At 34.5% G+C, this 25,770-nt stretch overlaps 1 protein-coding gene and 1 pseudogene across 1 annotated transcript in view; one reads left to right on the top strand and one right to left on the bottom strand.

Moving 5' to 3' along the window:
• Window positions 1-23,217, top strand: part of ACTR10 (actin related protein 10) — a 34,552-nt gene extending 11,335 nt beyond the window's left edge. The window contains exons 5-13 of the mRNA XM_074235902.1: window positions 3,050-3,157; window positions 4,242-4,309; window positions 4,577-4,656; window positions 5,302-5,337; window positions 6,707-6,786; window positions 6,873-6,946; window positions 15,968-16,049; window positions 17,171-17,372; window positions 22,567-23,217. Coding sequence (XP_074092003.1) covers window positions 3,050-3,157; window positions 4,242-4,309; window positions 4,577-4,656; window positions 5,302-5,337; window positions 6,707-6,786; window positions 6,873-6,946; window positions 15,968-16,049; window positions 17,171-17,372; window positions 22,567-22,748 — 912 coding nt within the window. The 3' untranslated portion in view covers window positions 22,749-23,217. The remainder of the gene's footprint in view (window positions 1-3,049; window positions 3,158-4,241; window positions 4,310-4,576; window positions 4,657-5,301; window positions 5,338-6,706; window positions 6,787-6,872; window positions 6,947-15,967; window positions 16,050-17,170; window positions 17,373-22,566) is intronic.
• Window positions 23,218-23,385: 168 nt separating this feature from the next.
• Window positions 23,386-24,267, bottom strand: LOC141522445 (large ribosomal subunit protein eL22 pseudogene; annotated as a pseudogene).
• Window positions 24,268-25,770: the final 1,503 nt, after the last annotated feature.

Below are 25,770 nucleotides of genomic sequence, written 5' to 3' on the forward strand. Positions count from 1 at the left end.
AAGTTTTTTAAAGAATTTTATCATATATCAACATCATCACATATCTAGATGAGAAAATATAGCGAGTAACATGCCTGCCACATAGTCCACATTTAGAAAGTACCGTCCTTTTTTTCCTCCATATATCCTTAGCTGATCTTTGTAGCTCTAGCTGTATGATTAAAGCATGCTAGGGAAAAGTACTGTTACCTCCCAATTTTAATATATAAGGTTAGAGTAGAAACAGTTTAGTCTCGGGATAAAGCATAAACATAGGGAGATAAATTCAAGATTTTTTTTAAGTAATCTAGAGTGGTGACAGAGAAATGTATTCCAGACATGGGTGACCTGTATAGAGACCCAGAGATGGGAGATGAATTGTCTAGAGCAAGGGCTGGGAATATCCAGTCTGAATCCAGCCTGAATCTAGCAAGGGCTGGGAATATCCAGGCCATATAAATCCTACAAAATTATTTGGTCTGGTACTGCCATGGCAACCACAGGTGGGACTCAAAATTCAATATATCTAGGAACTTTTTAGGGGCAGATTAATTAAATGTTTGACCAAATATAGTAGGCTGATTTTTAAGTTGTTGATTTTGTATGTCCCATGAATGATGTTATAAACATTCAAATAGCCCTTGGCAGAAAAAAGTTCCCTGTCCTAGTCTAGAGGGTGAAGGAGAATATAGATTTCTTATTTAAAAAGTTGATGTTTCCCAAATTGATAAATGGTCAAACAGTTTTTCAGTGAAGAAATCAAAACTAATTTAGTCTATATGAAAAAATGTTCTGAGTCATTGATTAAAGAAATGCAAGTGAAAACAACTTTGAGATATAATCTCATGCCTCTCAAATTGGCTAAACTGATAGAGGTAGGAAATGACAACTACTGGAGAGCATATAGAAAAATTAGGACCTTAATATGCTATTGATGGAACTATGAACTGATCCAACCACTTTAGCGAGCAATTTGGAATTCAATCCACAGAGTTTTACAACTCCAGCAACCACTATTATTTCCCAAGGTGATCAGAAAAAAAGAAAAAGAGCCTATGTGTTTTAAAATATTTATGGCAGCTCTCTTGTTGTAGGAAAGAAATAGAAATTGAGGGGATGTCCATCTGTTGAAGTGTGACTAAACAAGTTGTGGTATATAATTGTGAGGTAATACTTCTGTGTTGTAATAAAGGATCAGCTGGTTGATTTTAGAAAAACACAGAAAGACTTGCATGAAATAATAGAAAGGGAAATGAACAGAACCAAGAGAACATTGTATAATGGAACAATAGTATCATTCAAAGAATGATTGTGAACAATGTTATTTTGAATTATTATTTTTTTAGGCTTTTTTTTTTTGCAAGGCAAATGGGGTTAAATGGCTTGCCCAAGGCCACACAGCTAGGTCATTAAGTGTCTGAGACCGAATTTGAACCCAGGTACTCCTGACTCCAGGGCTGGTGCTTTATCCACTATGCCACCTAGCTGCCCTATTTTGAATTATTATAAGAACTCAATTCAGCTACAGAGGACCTATGAAGAAAGATGCAGTCCACTTCCAGAGGGGAAAAAATGATGAATTTATAGTTTTACATATTTTTACATATTTTACATATTTATTTAAATTTGAGTAGTTCCATTATGTAATCCTCCTTTTCTTTATATTTTGAAATGTTTTTGTTACTAATTTTTTAAATGCACAATCAAAATAAAAAAAATTGTAAATATTAAATGATTCTTGAAAAATCAAAAAGACATATATATATTATGGAGAGTTTTAAATGTCCCTCCTCACATACATCTCCCTGCCTTTGCATTCCATCTTCCCTCCCAAAAAAAGTAAGAGAGACTACCAGCCCTGAAATCAGGAGGAATTGAGTTCAAATCCTACCTCAGGCACACAATACTTATTTAGTTAAGTATTGTGTGACCTTGGGCAAGTCACTTAACCCCCATTGCCTTACAAAAAATTTTTTAAAAGAGAATAAATTGGTGGCTAGGTGGCACAATGGATAAAGCACCGGCCCTGGAGTCAGGAGTACCTGGGTTCAAATCCGGTCGCAGACACTTAATAATTCCCTAGCCGTGTGGCCTTGGGCAAGCCATTTGACCCCATTTCTCTTGCAAAAAACTAGAGAGAGAGAGAGAGAGAGAGAGAGAGAGAGAGAGAGAGAGAGAGAGAATAAATTGAAAGACTCTTCAATGATTACTCTTTAAGTAAGAACTTAGAGGTCAGGAAAAGTTGTTTCCCTTCTTTATAAGAACCCTTTTTTTGTACACTCGATAAATATAAATTAAGCAAAGTATAATTGGTAAGAATCATAATTCAATTTTACTTTATTTTCAGTTCTGAATTTTCCCCCTCCTCTACCCTTTGAGAACACAAGATAAACCAACTATTACAAAATTATGTAGTCATGCAAAATAAATTCCTTTATTAGCCTTATCTAAAAGGAAAGGAAAAGTGCTTTTTTTTGGGGGGGGTAGATTTTTCAAGGCAATGGGGTTAAGTGGCTTGCCCAAGGCCACACGGCTAGGGAATTATTAGGTGTCTGAGGTCAGATTTGAACCCAGGTACTCCTGACTCCAAGGCTGGTGCTATATTCACTGCACCACCTAGCCACCCGAAAAAGTGCTTTAACCCATACTCTGATTCCTATTAGTTCACTACTTGGAGATGAATAACATGTTTTGTCATTTTTGATTGCTCATTCTATTGATCAGAATTACTGTGTCTTTCAGAGTTAATTACCTACTATTGTTGTAATTGCATAAATTCTTCTGATTCTGTTCACTTCACTTTGTATCATTTCATACATGTCTTCCCACATTCTCCTGAAAATATCATTTCTTATAGCACAATAGCATTCCCTCACATTCATATATCATAATTTGTTCAGCCATTCCCTGGTTGATGGACATCCCCTCAGTTCCTAATTTTTTGCCACTTGATTTGAATTAGTTTTTTAAAAAACTCATTATCAAATACAGAATTTGATATGTAAAGGAATCTCCTCATATTGAAACTCAATCTGGGTTTTTTTTTTGGGGGGGGTGTTTTTTTCCTTAGGTTCCATCTGTATTGCTTGCTCCCAGTCATTTGATGTCTCTTCTTACACTTGGGATTAATTCTGCCATGGTATTGGACTGCGGATATCAGGAAAGCATGGTGTTACCTGTATCTTTTGTTGTTAACAGATTCAAAAACATCCACTGGGCAAAAAATGCTATTTATTAATATTTTTAATGAATTATAATTGTTTATTATATAGTTATATGGGGAAATATAACAGCATTCACTACTGAGTTCATAGGACATTAAATTTACCTGAGAAGTGTCTCTATTAAAAAAAGAGGTCAGGGGCGGCTAGGTGGCACAGTGAATAGAGGAACAGCCTTGGAGTCAGGAGTACCTGGGTTCAAATCCGACCTCAGACACTTAATAATTACCTAGCCGTGTGGCCTTGGACAAGCCACTTAACCCTATTGCCTTGAAAAATCTAAAAAAATAAAATAAAACAAAAAAAGAGTGCAGATAACATTTTTTTCATAGGTTCCTGAGGGTCAAAGGATAATAGATTTGAAGTTGGAAGAGCATTAGAAATTATCTTATAATTCTTATAGTTTAAAAGATCTCTTTGATATATTTTAAGCTTTTCAAACCCAAAAGAATGTTTAAAGAAGATAAAGTGACATTGAAAACCTGTTAATGGAAAAACACTATGCCTGGAGCAGTTTGAGATGCAAAGGAAAAAAAGTTGGTCCTTGTGATCATGGCATTTATAGCAGGGAAAATGTACATATAGTCTCAGTAGAATGTGAAAATATAATAAGAAAGGTATAAAGAACTATTAAAAGCAAAAAGAGGGTGGAGTTTCTTGAAGGTGGGGAAGGATATGCCTCTTTTGAAAAAAAATGGTAAATAAGTGGTTTCATCAGGACAGGGAAATCCATTTGTTCCAGTTCCTTCCACTTACTTAGCTTAACAACTATTCTGTAACTTAAGAGTCATAAAGGAGTGGACAAAGGCTCAGGGAACTTAAATATCTTGATGGTAGTTATATTTAGAGAGCGTGTGCCCAAGGCAGGGCTTGAAATCAGGTCTTTCTGACTTCATAACTGACCCTCTGGCCATGATACTATTGCTTATTATTACAACAATAATAAAAATTTTCAACCTATTATTGAGGATCCTGATGAAATATGTAGGCAAATCTCATTTTATTTTTATCATTCGTAAGATTTCCTTGACTACTTTATAGATATATGAGGGAATACCAATTCTGAATTGTTGGGGAGCTCTCCCTCTAGGAGGAAAGGCCATTCACAAGTAAGTTTTCTGGGAAACTGATGACATAAAAACAGATGTGGTGTTTTCTACATTAATCTGTAGAAAGCTCTCTAATATGGAAATTATTTTAGTTATGCTAATCCCCACCTCATTTTAGTGCTCTTTATAAATAAGAGGATATTCTAATGAAATAAAAATATATTTTAGATATTTTGCCTCATCTTTTGTTCAGAAGAAATATCAAATTAAGTTTAGGATATCAGTTACAGTGTACTTGTATCACTAACTATTTTTTTAAACCTTCAGGGAGTTGGAAACTCAGCTATTGGAGCAATGTACTGTTGACATAGGTTCAACTAAAGGACAGAGTCTCCCATCAGTAATGAGTAAGAAATATTTAAATTAAACTAAGCATGTTGAAAATGCTTTATGTTTGTTTTTCATATATCCTTATCGTTATCACCAGAAGGGTGAAGGCAATTCCATGGGTTAATTCTATAGACCTGAGATTATTCATTTGGGACAATGCATTTGTTCTTTTGATAACTGTTTTTCAATGTAATTAGTTTCTTATTAATCCTATATATTTTATTTTATGCATTTTTAAAAACATTCTGAGAAGAGGTCCATCAGCTTTCCTTTACTACTAAAAAAAAAAATCAGTGTCACAAAAGAAGGTTAAGAATCCCTGATATAGATTGATATGGCAATTTCTTTAACTCCAGATTGAAAATAAAGTGACTCCTTTGCAATGTAGTACAAGTTGAAGTATGAATAGTCTCAAATAATAATTTATGACAATTTCATCAAATGACTGCTGTGGCACCAGGACCGATGAGTGATAATTTTTAAAAGGTAGCAAGTACAATTTATCGTCATGTACATTTTTCTTAGCAAAATGGTTGCTTTTTTTCATTTTGGTTTCTTTTTCTATTTTTTACACATTTTATTTGAACAGAAATATAAATATATTTTATTATCTATTATAATTTTACCCTTTGTAATTCTTTATTCTAAATATAATTTCTCAGGCTCAATTCCAGAAGTTATTTTAGAAGATATTAAAGGTAATATTTTATATTTGTTTAAAACTTGAATTTTTTTTTCATTTCTTCCCAAAATGTTAATTTTTACTTCAAGTTTCATAATACGTGTGTGTGTGTGTGATTTTCTAAGGAAATGTATATTCTACTTTTATACATTCTTTAGAGAACAAATTCTTAAGAATAAAGATATGAACTGGACTTGAAATGACAATTTTAAGCATTATATTAATATTGTTTAGCATTTTAATATCTTTATTCCTTTGTTTTACGTGTATTGATTTATATAATAACTCACATGAATTGTATACTGTCATTTGATTTTCTTTCTATTCAAGAATTATGGGATTCAGCCTTTGTGTAGAGTTTTACTTTGAAGAGACCCATCATCTTAATTTTGGCCACCAGGTGGCAGATTCATGCTGGTTACTACAATTTATGAAATAGCCTACTGTGATATGGAGGACTTTTGATCTCAGTGGAGGGAGCATTCAAATTGACACAAACACAGATCTTTGGAAGTTTTATGGAAGCCTGACATGAACTATCTATACAATAAGACATATACTAAATAAATGAATAATCTTAGAATGTTGGAATTTTAGAGGTAGATGAGACCTTAAGAGATAATCTAATCGAAAATTTTCATTTTACAGGTGAGGAACATAGAGTCATAGATTTAGAGCTGGAAGGGACCTCAGAGGCCATCTAGTTCAACCCCCCTCATTTTACAGATGAAGAAACTGAGGCCCAGTAAGGTTAAGTGGCTTTCCCAAGGTCACAGACAGTAAGCGTCAGAGATGGGATTTGAACCCAGGTTCTCTGACCCCCAAATCCCATATTCATCTCTTGTACCAGAATAGTGAGACACCCCCCATTCCCCAGTGCCTTACCCAAAAAATCACATAGCTACTTAGAAGTAGAGATTTATCTATATTTCTTGACTCTCAATTTTACCACATTGCATACCTATATATTTCTTATGATTTGAAGGTGATAGGGATATTAGGTTTCATTTAATCCTTGTTTTTATGCAGGGGGGACAGAAACTCAGTCAATCTAAATGAGGTTCACACAGCCAGAGTTGTCAGCTCCAAATCCACTGTCTTTCCAAAACACCATATTTTAAATTTTCAAAGTGTTCGATGCACCTCCAACTATAATCAAAGCCTTTAAAAAACATTGGATCCTTCACTGAAAGTATCATCTGAAACTATCTTCATATTGTTGTTGGGAGGATAAAATAATAAATACAAAAGTATTTAAAATGTGAGTTAGGCAAATGTGTCAAATATATTTATATAGCGTTCAAGTGAATGATTTGTTTTGTGTATATTTGATTTATCACAAAACACAAAGCTGATTCACCATTAAACTGTTCTTTTCTGTTAAGTACGTACTTGTTTTGTGAGTGATCTTCAGCGAGGGCTTAAAATACAGGCAGCAAAGTTCAATATTGATGGCAGCGCTGAGGTAAGCTTGAAGTACACACACATTACTTTTTCAAAGATTAGAAGTTCTGGCATCTCTCCTAATGTTTGTGTTGTTTATACTTTTAGCGACCTTCACCACCTCCAGATGTAGACTACCCTTTAGATGGCGAGAAGATTTTGCATGTAACTGGATCAATCAGGTTGGACATACTTTTTCTAAATAGAATAATGAATCAGGTTTAAATTAAATTTTTTATTTGCATACTTTTTCATAAGCATTTGATTTATAAAAATTTAAATATTTTTATAATAATTTATTTTAACATCAGTCTATTAACAGTACAGTTGTAAGAATTAGTATCTTTTAGTAGGGGGGTGGCTAGGTGGCGTAGTGGATAAAGCACCGGCCCTGGAGTCAGGAGTACCTGGGTTCAAATCCAGTCTCAGACACACTTAATAATTACCTGACTGTGTGGCCTTGGGCAAGCTACTTAACCCCGTTTGCCTTGCAAAAACCTAAAAAAAAAAAAAAAAAGAATCTTATAGTAGGAAGCAAACTTAGTTACAACTAGTGCCACTCTCTTATTTTATAGATAAAGAAATTGAAAGTCTAAGCTTTCACAGAGGCAATAGCCAGTCACAGAGTCAGATCTAGAACTTGTGTCTTCTGATTCTCAGCTGGAGCATCCCAAAGGATACAGAGATCTGTCCTTCATGATTAATTTAGGAAATGCATCTATAATTACCTTTTAGAGCTAAATAGGATTCATATCACTTTTATGTAGGATTCATATCACTTTTATGTGAGTCAAGTATTCATCCTTTTATTTATTAAACATTTATTAAGGGCTTACAATGTGCAAAACACTATGTTAACTCCTACAGGTACAAAGACAAAAGTGAAAGACACTGTCCTCAAAGATATTACATTCTAATGTGGGAAACAGCATGTACGCAAAATATGTACACAATGAATACCAGATCATTTTGGAAGGGAATTCACCAGCTGTTAAGGGAATTTGGACTGAGTCTTGAAGAAAATCAGAGATTCTAAGAAATAAAGATGACTCAATGAATAAAAACCATAGGAAATAGCTAGGGCAAAGAAGATAGGAGATAGAAGGTTTTATTTGTTCTGAATGGCATGAGCTACCTGGCTGCATCATAGAATGAATGAAAGGTCGTAATGTATAAGAAGACTGTAAAAGTAAGAATGGAGTTTATATTAATTGATCTTAGAAGTAATCAAGAGCTATCAGATTTTATTGAGCAAGGAGGTAACTTGGTCAGACTTGTATTTTCGGAAAATCACTTTGATGACCATATGTGTAAGGTGGAGAGATTTGAGATGAAACTAAGAAAGTATATTGCAATTGTCCAGATGAGAGCTAGTGAGGACCTGTACTAAGGTGGATTCTGTATGAAGAGTGAGAGAGGGGCATGCGCATGAAATGTTGTGAAGATAGAAAGGACAAGATTTGGCAGTTTGAATGTATGTGGTGAGTGATGGGGGAGTTATAAAGATGATCATGTTTGGAGAAAAATGTAAGTTCTGTTTTAATTATGTTGAGTTTGATATGCCTATGGTACATACACTTCAAAACTGCCAATGTGGGGAAGATATGTGGAATAGAGCACCGGCCCTGGAGTCAGTAAAGTTCAAATCAGACACTTGACACTTAATAGTTGTGTGACCCTGGACAGGTCACTTGATACCCCATCCCCCGAAAAAATCCAAGAAGAAGTTCATTTTAGGATTATAGTTCAGAAGAAAAACTAAGTTGTCTTTATAAAGCTGGGAGTCATCTCCATAAAGATGGTAATTGAACACGTGCCCATAGTTAGTGGGCATGACATGGATAATGAGCTAATATGGGAGACTAAGGAGTGGTCAAACAAGTAGAAAGAGAACTAGGAGAAACCAATGTCATTTAAATCCAGAGAGGAAAGAATATCCACAGCAGAGGTTGGTCAACAGTATCCCTCTCTGTAGAAAATCAAAAAGAGTGAGGATTGAGAAGAGATTATTTAATTTAGCAATTAAGTGATTATTAATAACTTTGGAGAAAAGAATTTATGCTGAATGATGAGGTCAGAAGCAAGAATTGCAGGGGGGAGGCTTAGAAAAGAATGAGAAAAGGAAATGGAAATACCAAATATATATGACTTTCAAGGAATTTGAATGAGAAAAGAGTAAAATGTAGTTAGGGTTACTGGAATTTAGTGAGGGATGGGGTTTTTTGGTATGGTTTTTAATTGAGACGGGAGGAGATTTGTAGACAGCAGGGCAAATAAATAGTTGATAGGGAGAAATTCAAGACAGTGGAGAGAATGAAGATGATAATGTGGATGGTATTCTATTTCAGGAGACTTTAGGAAATGAGTTTGAGGGTGCAAATAAGTATTGACCTTGGCAGAAGGAAGGCTACCTCTTTATTTCAGATTGGAATAAATGAGAAAATAGTGAGGGATAGCATGAGGAATTGTGAGATGAGGGAAGAAAAGGAACTCTTTGTGAATGGCTTCAATTTTTTGGTGAAGTTGAAGCATAAACCTTAGCTGAGAGGGAATAGTGCTGCTCTAAGAGGCTCAGGGGAGAAAAGAGAAGATTAGAACTACTATTATAGAATGAGAATTGATTGGTGGGGAAAAGAATTCCTTTTTCAATAAGAACGTGGATTGAGATTAAATCATATACATTTGTTGGCAGAACCAGCACAATTGCATGACTTCCATCAGCTCCATTCAGCACTACCAGTTGACTCATAGGAGGTAGATAGTAGAAGTAATCCATGGTCGAGTTCACATTTTATCATTCACTAAATATATTTTCTGATAGTGGTCTGCATCCTTTTGAAATAAATTTTACATTTACATTTATATTATAATTCTAAAAGAAGCTTCTTATCAGGTACCTACTACTTGCAAAATTCTATGCTTGAACATTGAGATTTTGAAGACAAAGATGAAGTAGTTCGCTATGCTCAAGGACCTTATATTGTACTGAGGATATATAGTGTATACAATGAATACAAAGTAATTTGAAAAAAGAAAGAACAATTAAAAATATGAGGTTTCAATAATAGTTTTCATAGAAAGCAATACTTGAGCTGTCTTTTGAAGTAAGCCAGAGATTAGAACATTGGATAGAGATTGCATTCCAGGCAAGAGAAACAGTCTTGAATGAAGTCTTGGAATTGCAATGTGTAGTGCCCAGACAATTGATAGGCCATTTTGTTTAAAACAGTGGTTCTCAGAGGGTGGATCATGGACCCAGGGGATCTATGAGGTCAAATTTTTTTCATTTTCGTTTTGCCTCTAATCTCCCATCGTGGTGTGTGTGTGTGTGTGTGTGTGTGTGTGTGTGTGTGTGTGTGTTTACATAAACAGTTATACATTCTCTTAATTGAATATTCAGATACAGAAGAAGAGAAGAAAACATGCTTTAAAAACTAACTGACGGGGCAGCTAGGTGTTGCAGTGGATAGAGCACTGGCCCTGGAGTCAGGAGTACCTGGGTTCAAATCCGGTCTCAGACATTTAATAATTACCTAGCTGTGTGGCCTTGGGCAAGCCACTTAACCCACTGCCTAGCAAAAACCTAAAAAAAAAAAACTAACTGACCCTTTCTATCTAAGCCACACTAGTACCTTTCCTACTTCCTGGACCCATAAGAAATATGGGAATTATTATATGAAATGATACAAAGTAAATTACAATTATATAATGATAAGAGCAGCAATAAAATCCAGGGGGGAAAAAAACAGGGAGAAGCAGGATTGGGAGAGGGACAAATGGACAATTTTAGAAGTATTTTAAAGTAACTCTTTTCACAGTTATATGTACATTTTTAAAACAAAGTATAAATAACAGAAATTTGAAGTTTTGTGTACATTAATTTTCTCTGTTTGAATATTTTTGTTAATGATTGAGGATAAATTTTATTTGACCAAGATTTATCTTTACACTAGTGAATAGTGTAGAGAATACATTATAACCAGGATGTTATTAATTTCTGCCCGGTTAGTTTATAAATGATTGCTAATACCTTCTCCAAGCAAAGGTCCAAAGTTACATTTGAGATATTTCCAGACAGTAGAACTTTTAAAACTCTAATATTAAAAAAACAGATTTTACCCTTTTATAAACTTACCAGAGTTAGACAGGTAATCTCCCCTAGTGAGAGAAATGTTGTGTTTTCTTTTTTTTTTTAATTCCTTCCCCTTCCTCTTACCCCTCCACCTCCACCCTAGAGATGGCTACCATTAGAAACAAATAGGTGTATGTGTTTGTGTGTAAAATTATTCTATACATACTTCTACTTGTCAGTTCTTCTCTGGATGAATACAGATAGCATCTTTCTTCATATGTCCTCTATAGCTAATCTGGATATTTATAATAGTCCAAATATTCACTCAAAGTAATTTTTAAAATAGTACTGCTGTTACTGTATACAGTGTTATCTTGTTTCTATTCATTTTACTCTTCATTATTTCATGTCCTGCCATGTTTTTCTAAAATTATTGAAAATATTATTTCTTATAACATAGTAAATAATCCATTACAATCAGATACTACAACATTCCCCAATTGATGGACATTCCTGCAAATTGCAGATCTTTGCTACCACAAAAAGAGTTGCTATAAACATTTTAGAGCATATAGGTTCTTTTCCTTTTTCCTTACTTATCTTCAGAAATAGACCAAATAGTAGTATTGCTTAGTTAAAGAGTAGCTTACTAATCTTTTGGTCATAAATTGTTCTCATCTGCTTACCTCACTCTGAACCATTTTATAAAAGTCTATATCTTTATAAAATCATCTCTTCATTTCTCATTAACATAACAGTATTCCATCATTAATAAATAAGTTGTGACCTATCTTCTAACTATTTAGACATGTATTTCAGTTTACTTAAAAGTCTTTTTACTGGGGGGCGGCTAGGTGGCGCAGTAGCTAAAGCACCAGCCCTGGAGTCAGGAGTACCTGGGTTCAAATTTGACCTCAGACACTTAATAATTACCTAGCTGTGTGGCCTTGGGCAAGCCACTTAACTCCATTTGCCTTGCAAAATCCTAAAAAAAAAAAAGTCTTTTTACTTTGTTCTTCCACCACTGTCATTGTGTTCCCATCCCAAGGCTAGAGGAAATTGAGTCCCTCACTAGGCAAGACCTAACTTTTCATGGAATCAGCAGGTCAGGGAAGAAGCACACTCAACACACCTTTATCCCAGTGGTCTCTGACTTCTCTGGAGTGTACTTCGAACCAGAGGATTCCAAGGACAAATTAGAAACACCATTCTAAAACTTATCTACCATTCAGCAGGTGTATCTGTTATGATTCTTACTTGCTAGTCAGCCAAATATTACAATATTTCCATGAAAAAAAATGTTGATTTCCCTCTTGAGACAGGAGAAATTCATTTCTCTTTACCTTGGCAGTGGGATTAGAGAGTGACAGTGTCACAGAATTTTTTAATTAGAAGAGACTTACAAGTCCATCTAATAGTTAAAAAGATATCTTCACAGTGTATCTGATAACTGGGCACCCAACTCTTGCTTGAAAACTCCTAGTTGAGTTAACTGAGTTGTATGGTTCACTTTGTTAACAAGAGACTTGTCATAGAGTTGTGGTCATCTGTAAATGTTTATAATATAAAACCATAAAACTTATAAGCAAAAGAACCTATAGTTCTTATCTTTAGAAAGTTGTTCCTAATAAAGAGTAAAATTTGCCTTTTAGAGCTTTCATTAGTTGTCCTAGTTATGTCCTCTGGGCAAATTGAACAAGTTTTTTTTTTGTTGTTGTTGCTGTTTTTTAATTTTATTTTTATTAAAGATATTATTTGAGTTTTACAATTTTTCCCCCAATCTTACTTCCCTCCCCCCACAGAAAGCAATCTGTCAGTCTTTACTTTGTTTCCATGTTGTACCTTCATCCAAATTGGGTGTGATGAGAGAGAAATATCCTTAAAGAAGAGAAGAGAAGTCTAAGAGGTAACAAGATCAGACAATAAGATATCTGGGTTTTTTTCCTAAATTAAAGGGAATAGGGGGTGGCTAGGTGGCGTAGTGGATAAAGCACCAGCCCTGGAGTCAGGAGTACCTGGGTTCAAATCCGGTTTCAGACACTTAATAATTACCTAGCTGTGTGGCCTTGGGCAAGCCACTTAACCCCGTTTGCCTTGCAAAAAAACCTGGGGGGGAATAATTAATTGATTGATTAATTAAAGAGGATAGTCCTTTCACTTTGTTCAAACTCCACATCTCCTTATCTAGATACAGATGGCACTCTCCTTTGCAGACAGCCCAAAATTGTTCCCAAAAATCGAACAAGTTTAATCCCTTTTCCAAAGAACCACCCTTATCTACAGACAGCTATCATATCCATTCTGAGTTTTCTCTTCTCTAGGCTAAACATCTCTCTAGACTAATTACAATCCCTTCTGTTTGACGATTAAAACCCAGCCAGTCTGGCTGTTGCTCACACATGTCTCTCCATTGCTCCTTCACTTGTTTAAGTACTTTTACATAAGTTATCCTCTTTGTCTCAATATCCTTCCTCCATATCTCCAATATTTAGAAGCCCTTGTTTCTTTCAAAGTTCAGCCCAATAACCACCTTCTATATTAAACCTTTCTGAAACTGGCCAGCTATTAAGTGTCTCTCCTCCACCCCTCCCAAGAAACCCCACAGTGTTTTATTTATTCATTTATTCTTAGATACTCGTAGATAGACACACAGACAGACAGACAGACAGACAGACAGACTGACTGACTGACTGACTGACTGACTGACTGACTGACTGACTGACTGACTGACTGACTTTGCTCCAGAGAAGAAAGTGAGACTGGTGATTTAACATAGTATCCCTCACTCAATTCACGTTCATGTCATGTCATCACCTCCCTGCTGTCATGGACTTCTTTAAGAACAAAGGACCAGCATCATCATCACCATCACCAAGAGAATATAAGTTCTTCTAGGGCAAGAATTGTTACATTTCTGTCTTTGTATTCCTAGTGCCTAGCACAGTGCTCAGCACCCAGATGTTTAATAAATGCTTGTGGTTTGATTGTTCTTTTACGCATAGACTCATGACCATTCAGCATTTTATATGTCCTATGTATACTCCTACTTATCATTGTCCTTCCTAAATTGTGGTATTCAAAGCTAAAAACAGTACTCTAAATGTGCTTTAACCAGAGAGTATTACGTAAGGTCTATCATTTCCTTAGTTCTAGAAGTTCTGCCCTCTTAATGTAACCCAGCAGCAAATTAACTTCTTTTGACCACCATCAGCTGACTCATATTGCTTACTGTTCATTCTCTACTACTTTTCTTTCTCAGACAACTATGTGTTCCCCATCTTGTAGTTATAAAAGTCAATTTTTTGAACCCCCAATGTTAAATTTTACATTTAGAATCTCTTTTAAATATCATCTCATTATTCAGCTTAATGTTCCACCCTGTCAAGATTTTTTTAGATTCTGCCTTCCAGAGGTTAGTTATGTGTCATCTACAAATTTGATAAAAATGCCATTTTCAAGTCATTGTTAAAAAATTTTAAAACAGCACAGGACCAAACACAGACCCCTGGAAGTACTTCATTAAAAGTCTCCTGCCAAGAGGGCAGCTAGGTGGCACAGTGGTTAGAGTACTGGCCCTGGAGTCAGGAGGACCTGAGTTCAAATTTGACTTCAAATGCTAATTACTTAGCTTTGTGACCTTGGGTAAGTCACTTAACCCCATTGTCTTGCAAAAACTAAAAAAAAGTGGCCAGCCAAGTTGAGAATTAGTCTTTGAGTCTGGCCATTTGATCAATTCTGCATCCATCTCACTGCATTGTACTTTTGCCTTTTTTGCTAGGCAATGAGATAGGATAAGAAAGGAGATGTTGTTTGGAATGTGGAATTGAGTGGGTTGAATGTAGAACTGGAGGGAATGACAGTGGAGGTAAGAAGAAGCTCTAGGCAGATACAAAAAGGCCACAATACTAAGTTAAAAATGGGTCAAACTGATCAGGAGTTAAGCATGTAAGTTTCTCACAGAGTTAGACAATTTTGCTTTTCATTTTGTAACTCCACCTTGATAAATGTTTATTGAATTGAATTGAAGGAGACCTCTAGCAGCAGCTGGGGAAAGTTAGGGAAATTGCTATGATTATTGCATCTAATATCTGCTGAGAGAGCTTGTTTTTAACAAGAACTGTAATTTGGGGGAATGTATACTCTACCATCTATAGCTGTCATGTTGTAGAAAACATGATTTGAAACCTGGCATTTTCAGATCCAATGTCAGTAGCTCAGATTTTGGAATTTGTCTCATAGTAAGTGTGTGTGAATATGTAGATAAATATACACTCAGATATGCGTCTGTGTGTGTCTGTGTGTGTGTGTGTGTGTGTGTGTATACACACACACACATACACATATATATTATATTTGAGTCAGCTAGGTTCTATTGTGAAACTTGAAATCAGTAAGACCTAATGAATCTCATTGGCAGTGGCTCTGAACAATCGCTTAATCTCTATCTGCCTCATTTTTCTCATCTGTAAAATGAGATTAATAACACTTACTCCATCCACTTGGTTTAATATAAGGGTGAAATGAGATATTAAAGCACTTTGCAAACCTTTAAAGTGTTGTATAAGTGTTAGCTATTATTATATCTAGAAATATTTTGATGAACTATGCCTGGGCCCAAAATTAAACAGGAGGAAAATAGGTTAAATTACTTTTAGAAAAGTGAAAAATCTCTTTTACTGCCCCAGAACTTCAGTGAAAACAAAGGCCCGTCTTCTGAAATCTAATATTTTGCTAGAATTCATACTAATGAAGAACTCCAAAGAACAAGAGTAAAGGACATTATCATCTAGACAGAGGAAAAGATAGGCTGGCAAGAACATGAGATGACAGGTGAACAGCCCAAGTGTCCCACTGGTTAGTTTTAAAATGTACACTGGGTGAACTCCCCAGTGGCAAACTTTTGGGAAAACACAGAGAAGAGTCACAAAAGATGGGAAATCATGAATGAGTTATATTTTATAAGAAAATTCTTAAATCAGTGACATCATAGATCCATTCTGAATATTTCTAAATCCATTTAATAACCTGGTTTTTTTCAATGAATTATGTTCTTTCATTTTAGAATTATTTCTGTTATATTCATTATTGTAATTGCTATGATATTAATAGAGTTTTCTTTTTATCTTACTAGAGATTCTATTGTGGAAGTTCTGTTTGAACAAGATAATGAAGAGAAATCAGTAGCCACTTTAATATTGGATTCACTTATACAGGTATTTCTATTATTTTAATGAATTGATATAATTCATTATAACAAATATAATTCAACAAATGTTATGGAGAGTATACTATGTACAGAAATTATAAATTCCCACAAATTCTGGTTTTATTTCATTCAGTTCCATTCAAGGAACATTAATTACATATTACTTACAAGGGTGTTGGAAATACAAAGACAAAAATGAAAGAGACCTTGCCCTTGAGGTAGCTTATACTTACACTGTACTAGAAGATAAACATGCTCACAGCTGTCTAAATACAAGGTAACTTGAGAGCAGAAGGCCAATGATAATTTGGGGAATAAAGGAAGGCAGGGAGAAGGAAGAGATGATGTCACCTGAGCTGAATGTTTAATGAAGTTCTGGCTTCTGAGAAGCAGCAATGGAGGGAATTCTTATGGGGTGATTTATGTACAAAGATAGAAAGTGTAGAGTTGCATTGTAAGAGGTTATAAGGGCCTAAACTAGGATAGTGGTACTATATTTGAAGAGGAGATAGCAAGATGTGGAAATAAAAATAATAAGATTTGGCAGCTGTTTAAATATAAATGGTGATAGTAAAGGAAGAGCCAGGATAATGAAGTTACAAACCTGGGTGATTGGAAGAATGGTGGTACCCTATACAATTTGTATCACAAGGAAGTCTTGTCTATATAAGACTTCTCATATCTGTATTAGAATATTATATTATCAAATAATATTAATACATGTATAACTTGAGGGTCATAAAACTATTGAGTACCCCTGCCTTAGAGGAGAGTGTTTGCATTTAGATCCCTTTTTTGGTAGAATACTTTTTATTACTATTGTAGGAAATAGTAACACCTTTGAATAAATAAATAAGTACTGCTTATTTTTAAAATGAAATGTTTAAAGGAAATTGTATTTATTTTCTCTTTTAATAAGATAAATTTTTATGCATAAATTTTTTATAGTATCACTTTTCCAACTGAATTATCACTTATGAGAAGAAATTTCCATTGAAAGATTTTGTAAATCACATAATCATTCTTAATGCAAATGATCATTTTACATTATATCATTCTACTTCATTTTTTAAAATCAGGTTGTATCTATATATGCAATAACTTGTTTTCCTTTATCTTTAATACTAGTGCCCAATAGACACAAGGAAGCAGCTGGCAGAGAACTTAGTAGTCATAGGTGGCACTGCTATGTTGCCAGGATTCTTACATAGATTAATGGCAGAAATCAAGTATTTAGTAGAAAAACCAAAATACAAAAAAGCACTTGGCACTAAGACATTCCGAATTCATACTCCACCTGCAAAGCCTAATTGTGTGGCCTGGTTGGGAGGTAAGATTTTAAAGTTACTATGCTTAGAATGTTAAGAATAAATTTATAAAGTACTGCATTTTCAGAACTTAATTTTTTCTTGTATTGATGATACTTGTTCATTCAATAAATAGTATTGTGTTTTTTATTGCTACTTGACAAAGTACAATGGTAATTTCTTTATTCAGAACTTTCCATTAAATGTGTCATAGGAATGCTTATTTACTTGTTTTACTTTGAATGCTTACTTGTGCTTAAATAGTAACAATTTCTAATAAATTTACTTCTATTATGATTCAAGTGGAGGTATGAGGGATAAAGTAGCATGGTTTATTTAAATAACTAGACCTAGTTAAAAGCCAAATTGAGAGAATAAAGGAAGGAAAGTAAAAGAAAGAAAAGATGCCAACAGAATGCTGAATAAAGAAATGACTTTTGAGAAGCAGCAATAGAGGAGGTACATTTCAGATATGGGGGGAGTTTACTGTTAAAAAGGAATAGAGAAGTGACATAGAGTGTAGTATGTGAGGAAGACAGGAAAAATACATTTTGGTGTTACCATATAATACAATAGGGAATAATATAAAATTGAGATTGGAAATTTAGGTTGAGGCCAGATAGTGAAACTATTCAAAATCATAATATTCATATTTTATCTTGGAGACAAAAAAAGAATCGTTTAGAGCTTAAGAAAACAGGTGTAAGCTATGTGAATTATGGATATATTTTTAAAATTATACACTATAGCAAGGTTGAATTTCCAGTAATACAATTGGTTGCTTCAGTGTGTATTAATAACAAAGATCATATTAATCTTTCATAATCAAAAATTTCATATTGATAAAAGATACAAATTATATAGTTCTATTAGTAGTTGAACAAAATTATTTTGACAAAATATGCCAACCACTTATATTAAAATTATTTTCTGGTAAAAACAAAAGGATCCTTTCTTAATATGGAACAGTCAGTTGACATAGTAGATAGAACACTGAACTTAGAGTCAGGAAGAAACAGACAACTGAAAAATGGTTCAATAACACTGTTAATATGGTAAGAGTATCTAGCTAAAACAAAGAGCCAATACTATTTATAATGGAGTAATGCTACAAGGGGTCTTTCCAATAAGATCAGGGTATAGTAAGGATGTCCATTAATACACTGTAACTTGATATAGCAATAAAAAAAATAAAATTGAAGGAATAAGCATAGGCAAAGAGAAAATTATTGTTTTTTGCAGATGATGATTAGTTTGCTGAGAGTATCCTAGTTTCAACTAGTAAATCAATTAAAATAAGAAAAGTAGTAAGATATAAAATAAATATATAAAAGTCGTGAGTGTTTCTGTTTTTTTATTATTAACAAAAAAAATGAGCAGAAAGAGTAGAAAAAGAAATTGCTTTCAAAATTACTATACAATGTATAAAAAAATACCTCAGAGTCCACCTACCAAAACATATATAGAAATTACATGAATAAAACTAAGGCAGAATTAAATAATTGATTCATGCTTATATAACAAAAAGATGCTGACTCAATTGATTTAAAGATTCAATGCCATACTAAACTAATTTCTTTATACAGCTAGATAAAATTCACCCATTAGAACTAAAAGTCAAGAATCTCAACAGAAATAGAGGGGAGTGGGAAATAGGAATGATGGGGACCTTGCAGCACTAGATATTATCACACTCTAAAGCAGTAATCATCAAAAATTGAACTTTGGTTGAAAGGTGAATCAATGGAAGCAAATTAGATACATTAAACATAGAAACAACCAAATATAGTAGCATAGAGTTTGATAGACTCAACAACTCCAAAAAGTGAATTAGTGAAATAAGAACTTTCTATGTTATAGAAACTGAAGTGAAATCTGGCAGAAATTAGGTATTGAGCAACATTTCAAATCGTGCCACAGTAAGCTTCAAATGAATACATGACCTAGATCAGAGCTGCCCAAAATACGGCCCACAGGCCACACATGACCCACAGTGTGATTTTATGTGAACTGCTTGGGAGTCTATTGTCTATTGTTCCAATAAAGCTTTTAAAAGTAAGGTTGGACAGCCCTGACTTAGATGATGATAATAACTAACATTTAAGAAGTGCTAAGTTTGTGCTAGGCATTGTGCTAAGCACTTTATAAGTATCATCTCATCTGATCCTGGAATACAGTAATCCTGGAAACAGAAACAGATAGGTTAATGACTGCCCAGGGCCACTCAGCTAGTCATTGTCTAATGTAAAAGATCATATTGTGAACAAAGGAATAGAAAAAGAAATACGTTTCACAAATATGGTAAGGATAGAAGGGATCAGAGGAGGCAGAATGGACAATTTTAATTACATAAAATTGAAAACTTTTATAAAAACAAAATTGGTAGAATTAAAAATGAAAATTAACTGGGAGGAAAAAAAATTTGCACAAAAATCCTCTGATTGAGGTCTGATAGCCAAAATTAATCGATACAAATCTAAAGAACAAAAACAATTTCCCAGTCAATAAATGGTCAAATGAAATGGATAAGCAGTTTTCAAAATGAAGAAATATAAGCTGTTAACATATAAATAAGAGAAATTTAGATTAAAGAACTCAGAGATTAAAAAATCACAAAAAATGGAAAATTATTTTTGAAGCAGCTATGGGAGGACAAGCACTAAATTGATCCAATCATTTTGAAGAACAATTTAGAGCCAAAACATCATGAAATTAGGCATATGTAATATCATCTAATTCAGCATCTAATATGACGTATGCCCATGTGCACAAAAATATTTATATAGTAGTATTTTTTGTGGTGGCAACAACCTAGAAACAACATGAGAACTATCATTTGGAGAATGGCTAAACAAATTGTGATTTATGGATAAAATTTTAAAATATACCAAAAGAAATTATGAAAGATGAGATCCAAAGAAACTTGGGAAGGTTTATGAACTGTTCACTAAAGTGAACAAAATCCATATATTTAATACACTGAATACAGTGTAAAGTGTAATAGTAAAGGAAGCAATGTAAAGGAAAACAATTTTGAAGACTTAAAAATAGTGATCGGCTCAATGACCAGTGACAATTCCAGAAGACTAATAATGCTTCCCACCACTTGACAGAGAAGAAATGAATTAAAAGAGGCCAAGGGGGCAGCTAGGTGGCACAGTGGATAGAGCACTGGCCCTGGAGTCAGGAGTACCTGAGTTCAAATCTGGCCTCAGACACTTAATAATTACCTGGCTGTGTGGCCTTGGGCAAGCCACTTAACTTAACCCCATTGCCTTGCAAAAAGTAAAAACAAAAATAAAAAAAAGAGGCCAAGAAAAGAATTTTTATTTTGTGGGGAGGGGTATTAGAGAAATGAATTTGATATACTCAAAAAAAAAAGTAAGGAGGAAAGGAAGAGTCTTATCAATGAACCATTTTTAAAAATACACAGAGGAATGCAGCTCAGAGGCACAGTGAATAGAGCACTGGCCCTGGAGTCGGGAGGTCTTGCCTTGCAAAAACCTCAAAAAAAAAATACACAAAGTAGCTTAGAAAGGCAGATAGATAAGCAAGGTATTAATGGACCTACTGGCCTAAATTAACATATGCCTTTAAAAAGCAACAATGCTGTATGAATAGAAAAATTTTGGGTATTTTTTCAAGTTGATAATTAACATTTTTTTTTCTTAAAATCTGGAGACAAAGTGATTAGAGATCATGGGAGGTTATAATCAGGTAGAAGAATGTCAGAGGTATTGATCATGGGAGATGGAACACTTGTGAGTAATGGTGAGATGCAGGGTGTGACCATTGGTGGGCAGAGATGTATTGGAGTAGTAGATATGAGATCTGAGTATCAGAGGTTAGAGTATTTGAGGGAGTAATAATAATGAAATGTATGTATTTTTTAGAAGTCTCATTTACAAAATAATTTCATCAGATAACAATTGAAATTTTATAATTCCCTCTGATGAAAGGAAACTTTTTATCTTGTTTTTTTTTTCTCAAAATGTATATGTGATGGGGGCTGCTAGGTGGCACAGTAGATAAAGCACCGGCCCAGGAGTCAGGAGTACCTGGGTTCAAATCCGGTCTCAGACACTTAATAATTACCTAGCTGTGTGGCCTTGGGCAAGCCACGTAACCCCATTGCCTAGCAAAAACCTAAAAAAAAAATGTATATGTGAACAAAAGTCCAAGTAGAGTAAATATCAGAATCTAATATATTTTTATTGCTACTTTTCTGGTTCAGAAATAAAACCAATGATCACATTATTGCCAAATGACAATTATAGAATTTAATTATACATGGGTGATTCTAAAATGAGAAAATAATTGAGTTTTGTAACTTTTATGAAAAAAATGCTAATGAACTTCATGGAAAGTGTTTTAACATAGACATAACCTCAAATAGTTTATTGTGAAAATAAAACTGAATCATAGACTCTTAGAGCAGACTATGTTCACAGTGATGTGAAAGTATAAACCATTAAGTATTTCATTTAAGGTATTTTGAGTATTAATCCCATGGAGATTAGTTGCCAAAGTTAAGAAAATAAAATAAAAACATTATAATTGTAGATTTACCCACAAATTAGTCTGAGTATTTGCATTGAGGACAAGACTATAATAAGGCTTAAAGACCACAAAAACCAAGAGTATTATTGATTGTATACAGTTAAAGCTATTATAATGTTATTTCAGACATAAATATGTGGGGGGGGGTGCGTGCACGCACGCAGTCATTAACCTATCCAGGATTACTGCAAGGATCAAATGAGATGATACTTATAAAGTGCTTAGTACAATGCCTAGCACAGAGTTAATACTTCTTAAATGTTAGCTGTTATCATCATCTTTATATGATGGCGTAAATCTAATTTATTTTAGTAATTTAGTAATTATTTCTAAATGTATGTAAAAGTTAACCAAGGGGGCAGAGGGCTGAATGATGATGTAACAAAATTTAAAGGGATAATGTCCATTGTAGCTAAACAAGTTTGTTTTTTGTTTTAATTTACATTCCAATTTAGATAGGATTTGATGATTAGTAGCTGCTGTGCCTGGTGATGAACCCAGAACTTTGTTTTCTAAGATGAAACAAAGTAAAATCTGAAAGGAGAAAAGTTTAAACCAGGACCAGAATATTTCCAGTACTCTGAATAAAAAAATGTTTTAAATGTCTCACTATTTGCACTCACCATGTTCTCTGATTTTTACCATTTTACAATTCAGGTGCTATTTTTGGAGCCCTGCAGGACATTCTTGGGAGCCGTTCCATTTCAAAGGAGTATTACAATCAAACAGGCCGAATTCCTGACTGGTGTTCACTCAATAACCCTCCTATGGAAATGATGTTTGATGTGGGTAAAGCTCCACCCCCACTGATGAAAAGAGCATTTTCCACTGAGAAATAAAAGCCCAAATAAAATGCAGCTGCACTTGACCCAAGAAAAGAACCTATTATACATAGAATATAGCTTCACAATGCAATTACAACTGTGTCACACAAAGGGGATAGGATATTGTGTTATAGTTAATTTTAAAATAAATGAAGGCAAATCTGTGTTTCCTTTAATAACCTTTTTGTTTTTCTTAAGGCACTTCAGTAGGTGACTGTTGTTCAGTTTGTTGTATTTATTTGAGTAGTATATGCAAAGCAATTTAATTTTGGAAGTTTGTTAGAAAACCCATTACAAGAAAAGGGTAACAGTTTTTTCTCCTTGCAGTTTGTAAGAACTATTCCAGCCTTTGGGGACTGTGGAAAAATGTCATAATGTTTAATAGTTATTCATTTGAGTATTAAACAATGTTAAACATTACTAATTATTTCAAATATTAAAGTATATATACCAAAATATTTTGTTGCAGCCATTAAATTATTCCAATTGGCAGTGTTCATGAATACATGTTATAGCTATTAGATTTTTAGGTAAATTAAACTTATCTTTGGGGAGGCTAGGTAGCTCAGTGGATAAAGCACCAGCCCTGGAGTCAGGAGTACCTGGGTTCAAATCCGGTCTCAGACACTTAATTACCTAGCCATGTGGCCTTGGACAAGCCACTTAACCCCATTTGCCTTGCAAAAAACCTAAAAAAAAAATTTAAACTTATCTTTGACCCATTTAGCCAAAAAATATTATCTTAAATATAAGGGAACTTTTCTTGAGCACTTATATATAAAATATGAAAATTCTGAAGCATTAATTTCACATTGAAGAGGAGGAATAACAAACAACCATCTCACTCTGTCATAATATAGGATCTTCTTGAATTGCTATCACCAAAAGGTAAAAAAGCAGCCTTTGGAGAGATTTTCTGAATTTTAGGGTGGTCTTCAAAAAAAAAAGATACAAATCTTCTGTTGCCAAGCTCCTATCCAGAGCTTCCAGCTTGCCAGATCTTACACATAAGTCACATAGTCTTGATTCACCCAGGATTATTTACCTGACATGATGAAGAAACAGAGAGGTTTTAATAGAGTATTTTCTGCCAGACCCCAATTCTTTTTTTTTTTTTTGGTTCAAGTTTTATTCAAGATCATATACAAAACATCCAGACCCAAAAGGGTTTAATCTTCATCCTCTTCATCCTGGTTGATCTGGAAGTACCGTAATTCATAATTCTCCTTGCTATTGGCCACCACCGGGAGCCAATTGCATAGATTGTTCTTTAAGTATTTCTTCATCAGGTACTTCAAATACCTTTTAGAAAAGGGCACCTCTAATGTCACGGTTATCTTATTCTTGCTTCTCTCAATGGTTACAACTCTGCCAATAAGGTTGCCAGCCTTTCCATTCACTTTGATACCTTCTTGTAAAAACTGCTCAAAATTAGCTGCATCCATAATCCCATCTTCCACAGGATGGGTACAATCAAGGGTGAACTTGAGAACTTGCTTTTTTTTTGCCCCCCTTCATCGAAGTTTTCTTCTCAAGAGCCATGGCAATCGAGCAGGCAGAAAGGCTAGACCCCAATTTTTTTTTTTTGGTTTTTTGCAAGGCAATGGGGTTAAGTGGCTTGCCCAAGGCCACACGGCTAGGTAATTATTAAGTGTCTGAGGCCAGATTCGAGCCCAGGTACTCCTGACTCCAGGGCCGGTGCTCTATCCACTGCACCACCTAGCCGCCCCAGACCCAATTCTTAAAGACTTTAAATTGAGCATTTCATTAATTTTATACTCTGTGTATCAAATATTCCTCTTCATACTTCCTTAAATATGTACTTAGTCTCATAATTTTTATTCTTTATTTGGTCTTCTGTGAAGATAAATAATACACTTAAGATGTACCTTTTAGGGGAGGCTAGGTGGTGCAGTGGATAGAGCACCGGCCCTGGAGTCAGGAGTACCTGGGTTCGAATGTGACCTCAGACACTGAATAATTACCTAGCAGTGGGGCCTTGGGCAAGCCACTTAACCCCACTTGCCTTGCAAAAAAAAAAAAAGACATACCTTTTATTCTAACTTGGGCCAATTTTATGCCACTTGACTTTCCTACAAAATTGGTGGGTTCTTGAAATAAGCTTTATTTTTATTTTTCAGCAGAAATTGCTTTCTCCAAAGTTGCCCAATATGAAGATCTTAACTGCTCTAGCAGTTTAAAAAAATAGCAGATAAAAAAAATCTCAATGTTCATCCCCTTGACATCTGCAGCATTCATCACTATTTATCATTTTTGTCTTCTGGATACTTTCTCCTCTCAAGATGACCACTCCTGTTTTTCCTTTCTGGTTTTTCCTCTATTTCCTTTGGTTCTTCCCCATTAACCCTAGGTGTTTTCAAATGTACCATCCTGCAACCTTTTCTGTTTTGGCTCTAGCCTCATTTTCGCCTAGTCTCTTATCAGCTCCCAGGGGTTCAGTCATTTCTATGCAGAGATTCGCAGATCTCTCCATCCAATCCTGTCTCTGCTGTCACATCTCCAAGTGCCCTTGTGATTGTTGTTATAAGGGTTTTTTAGCTTTATATTTTTTTTAGGTTTTTTGCAAGGCAAATGGGGTTCAGTGGCTTGCCCAAGGCCACACGGCTAGGTCATTATTAAGTGTCTGAGACCTGATTTGAACCCAGGTACTCCTGACTCCAGGGCTGGTGCTTTTATCCACTGCACCACCTAGCTGCCCCATAAGGATTTTTTAATCTAGACAACTAAAACAATTCATTACTCAGAAGCAATGAAAGAGAAATACTTTATCCTATACTTCCTTCTTACTACCTAAAACAAAAGACTTTTTATTTTCAAAATAAAAAAATAAAATAGGCCATTTATATTTTTCTCAATAAAGTACAATGGCTAAAAAAAACATAATGGCAGTAAGAGAAATTGGATTTTGGCTTGCACATGTTCATTCAAGAAGCATTGGGGGTGGCTAGGTGGCACAGTGAATAGAGCACTGTCTCGAGTCAGGAGTACCAGAGTTCAAATCCGGTCTCAGACACAA

Source organism: Macrotis lagotis, chromosome 4 (assembly GCF_037893015.1).
Source record: "Macrotis lagotis isolate mMagLag1 chromosome 4, bilby.v1.9.chrom.fasta, whole genome shotgun sequence".
NCBI classification, from domain to species: Eukaryota; Metazoa; Chordata; class Mammalia; order Peramelemorphia; family Peramelidae; genus Macrotis; species Macrotis lagotis.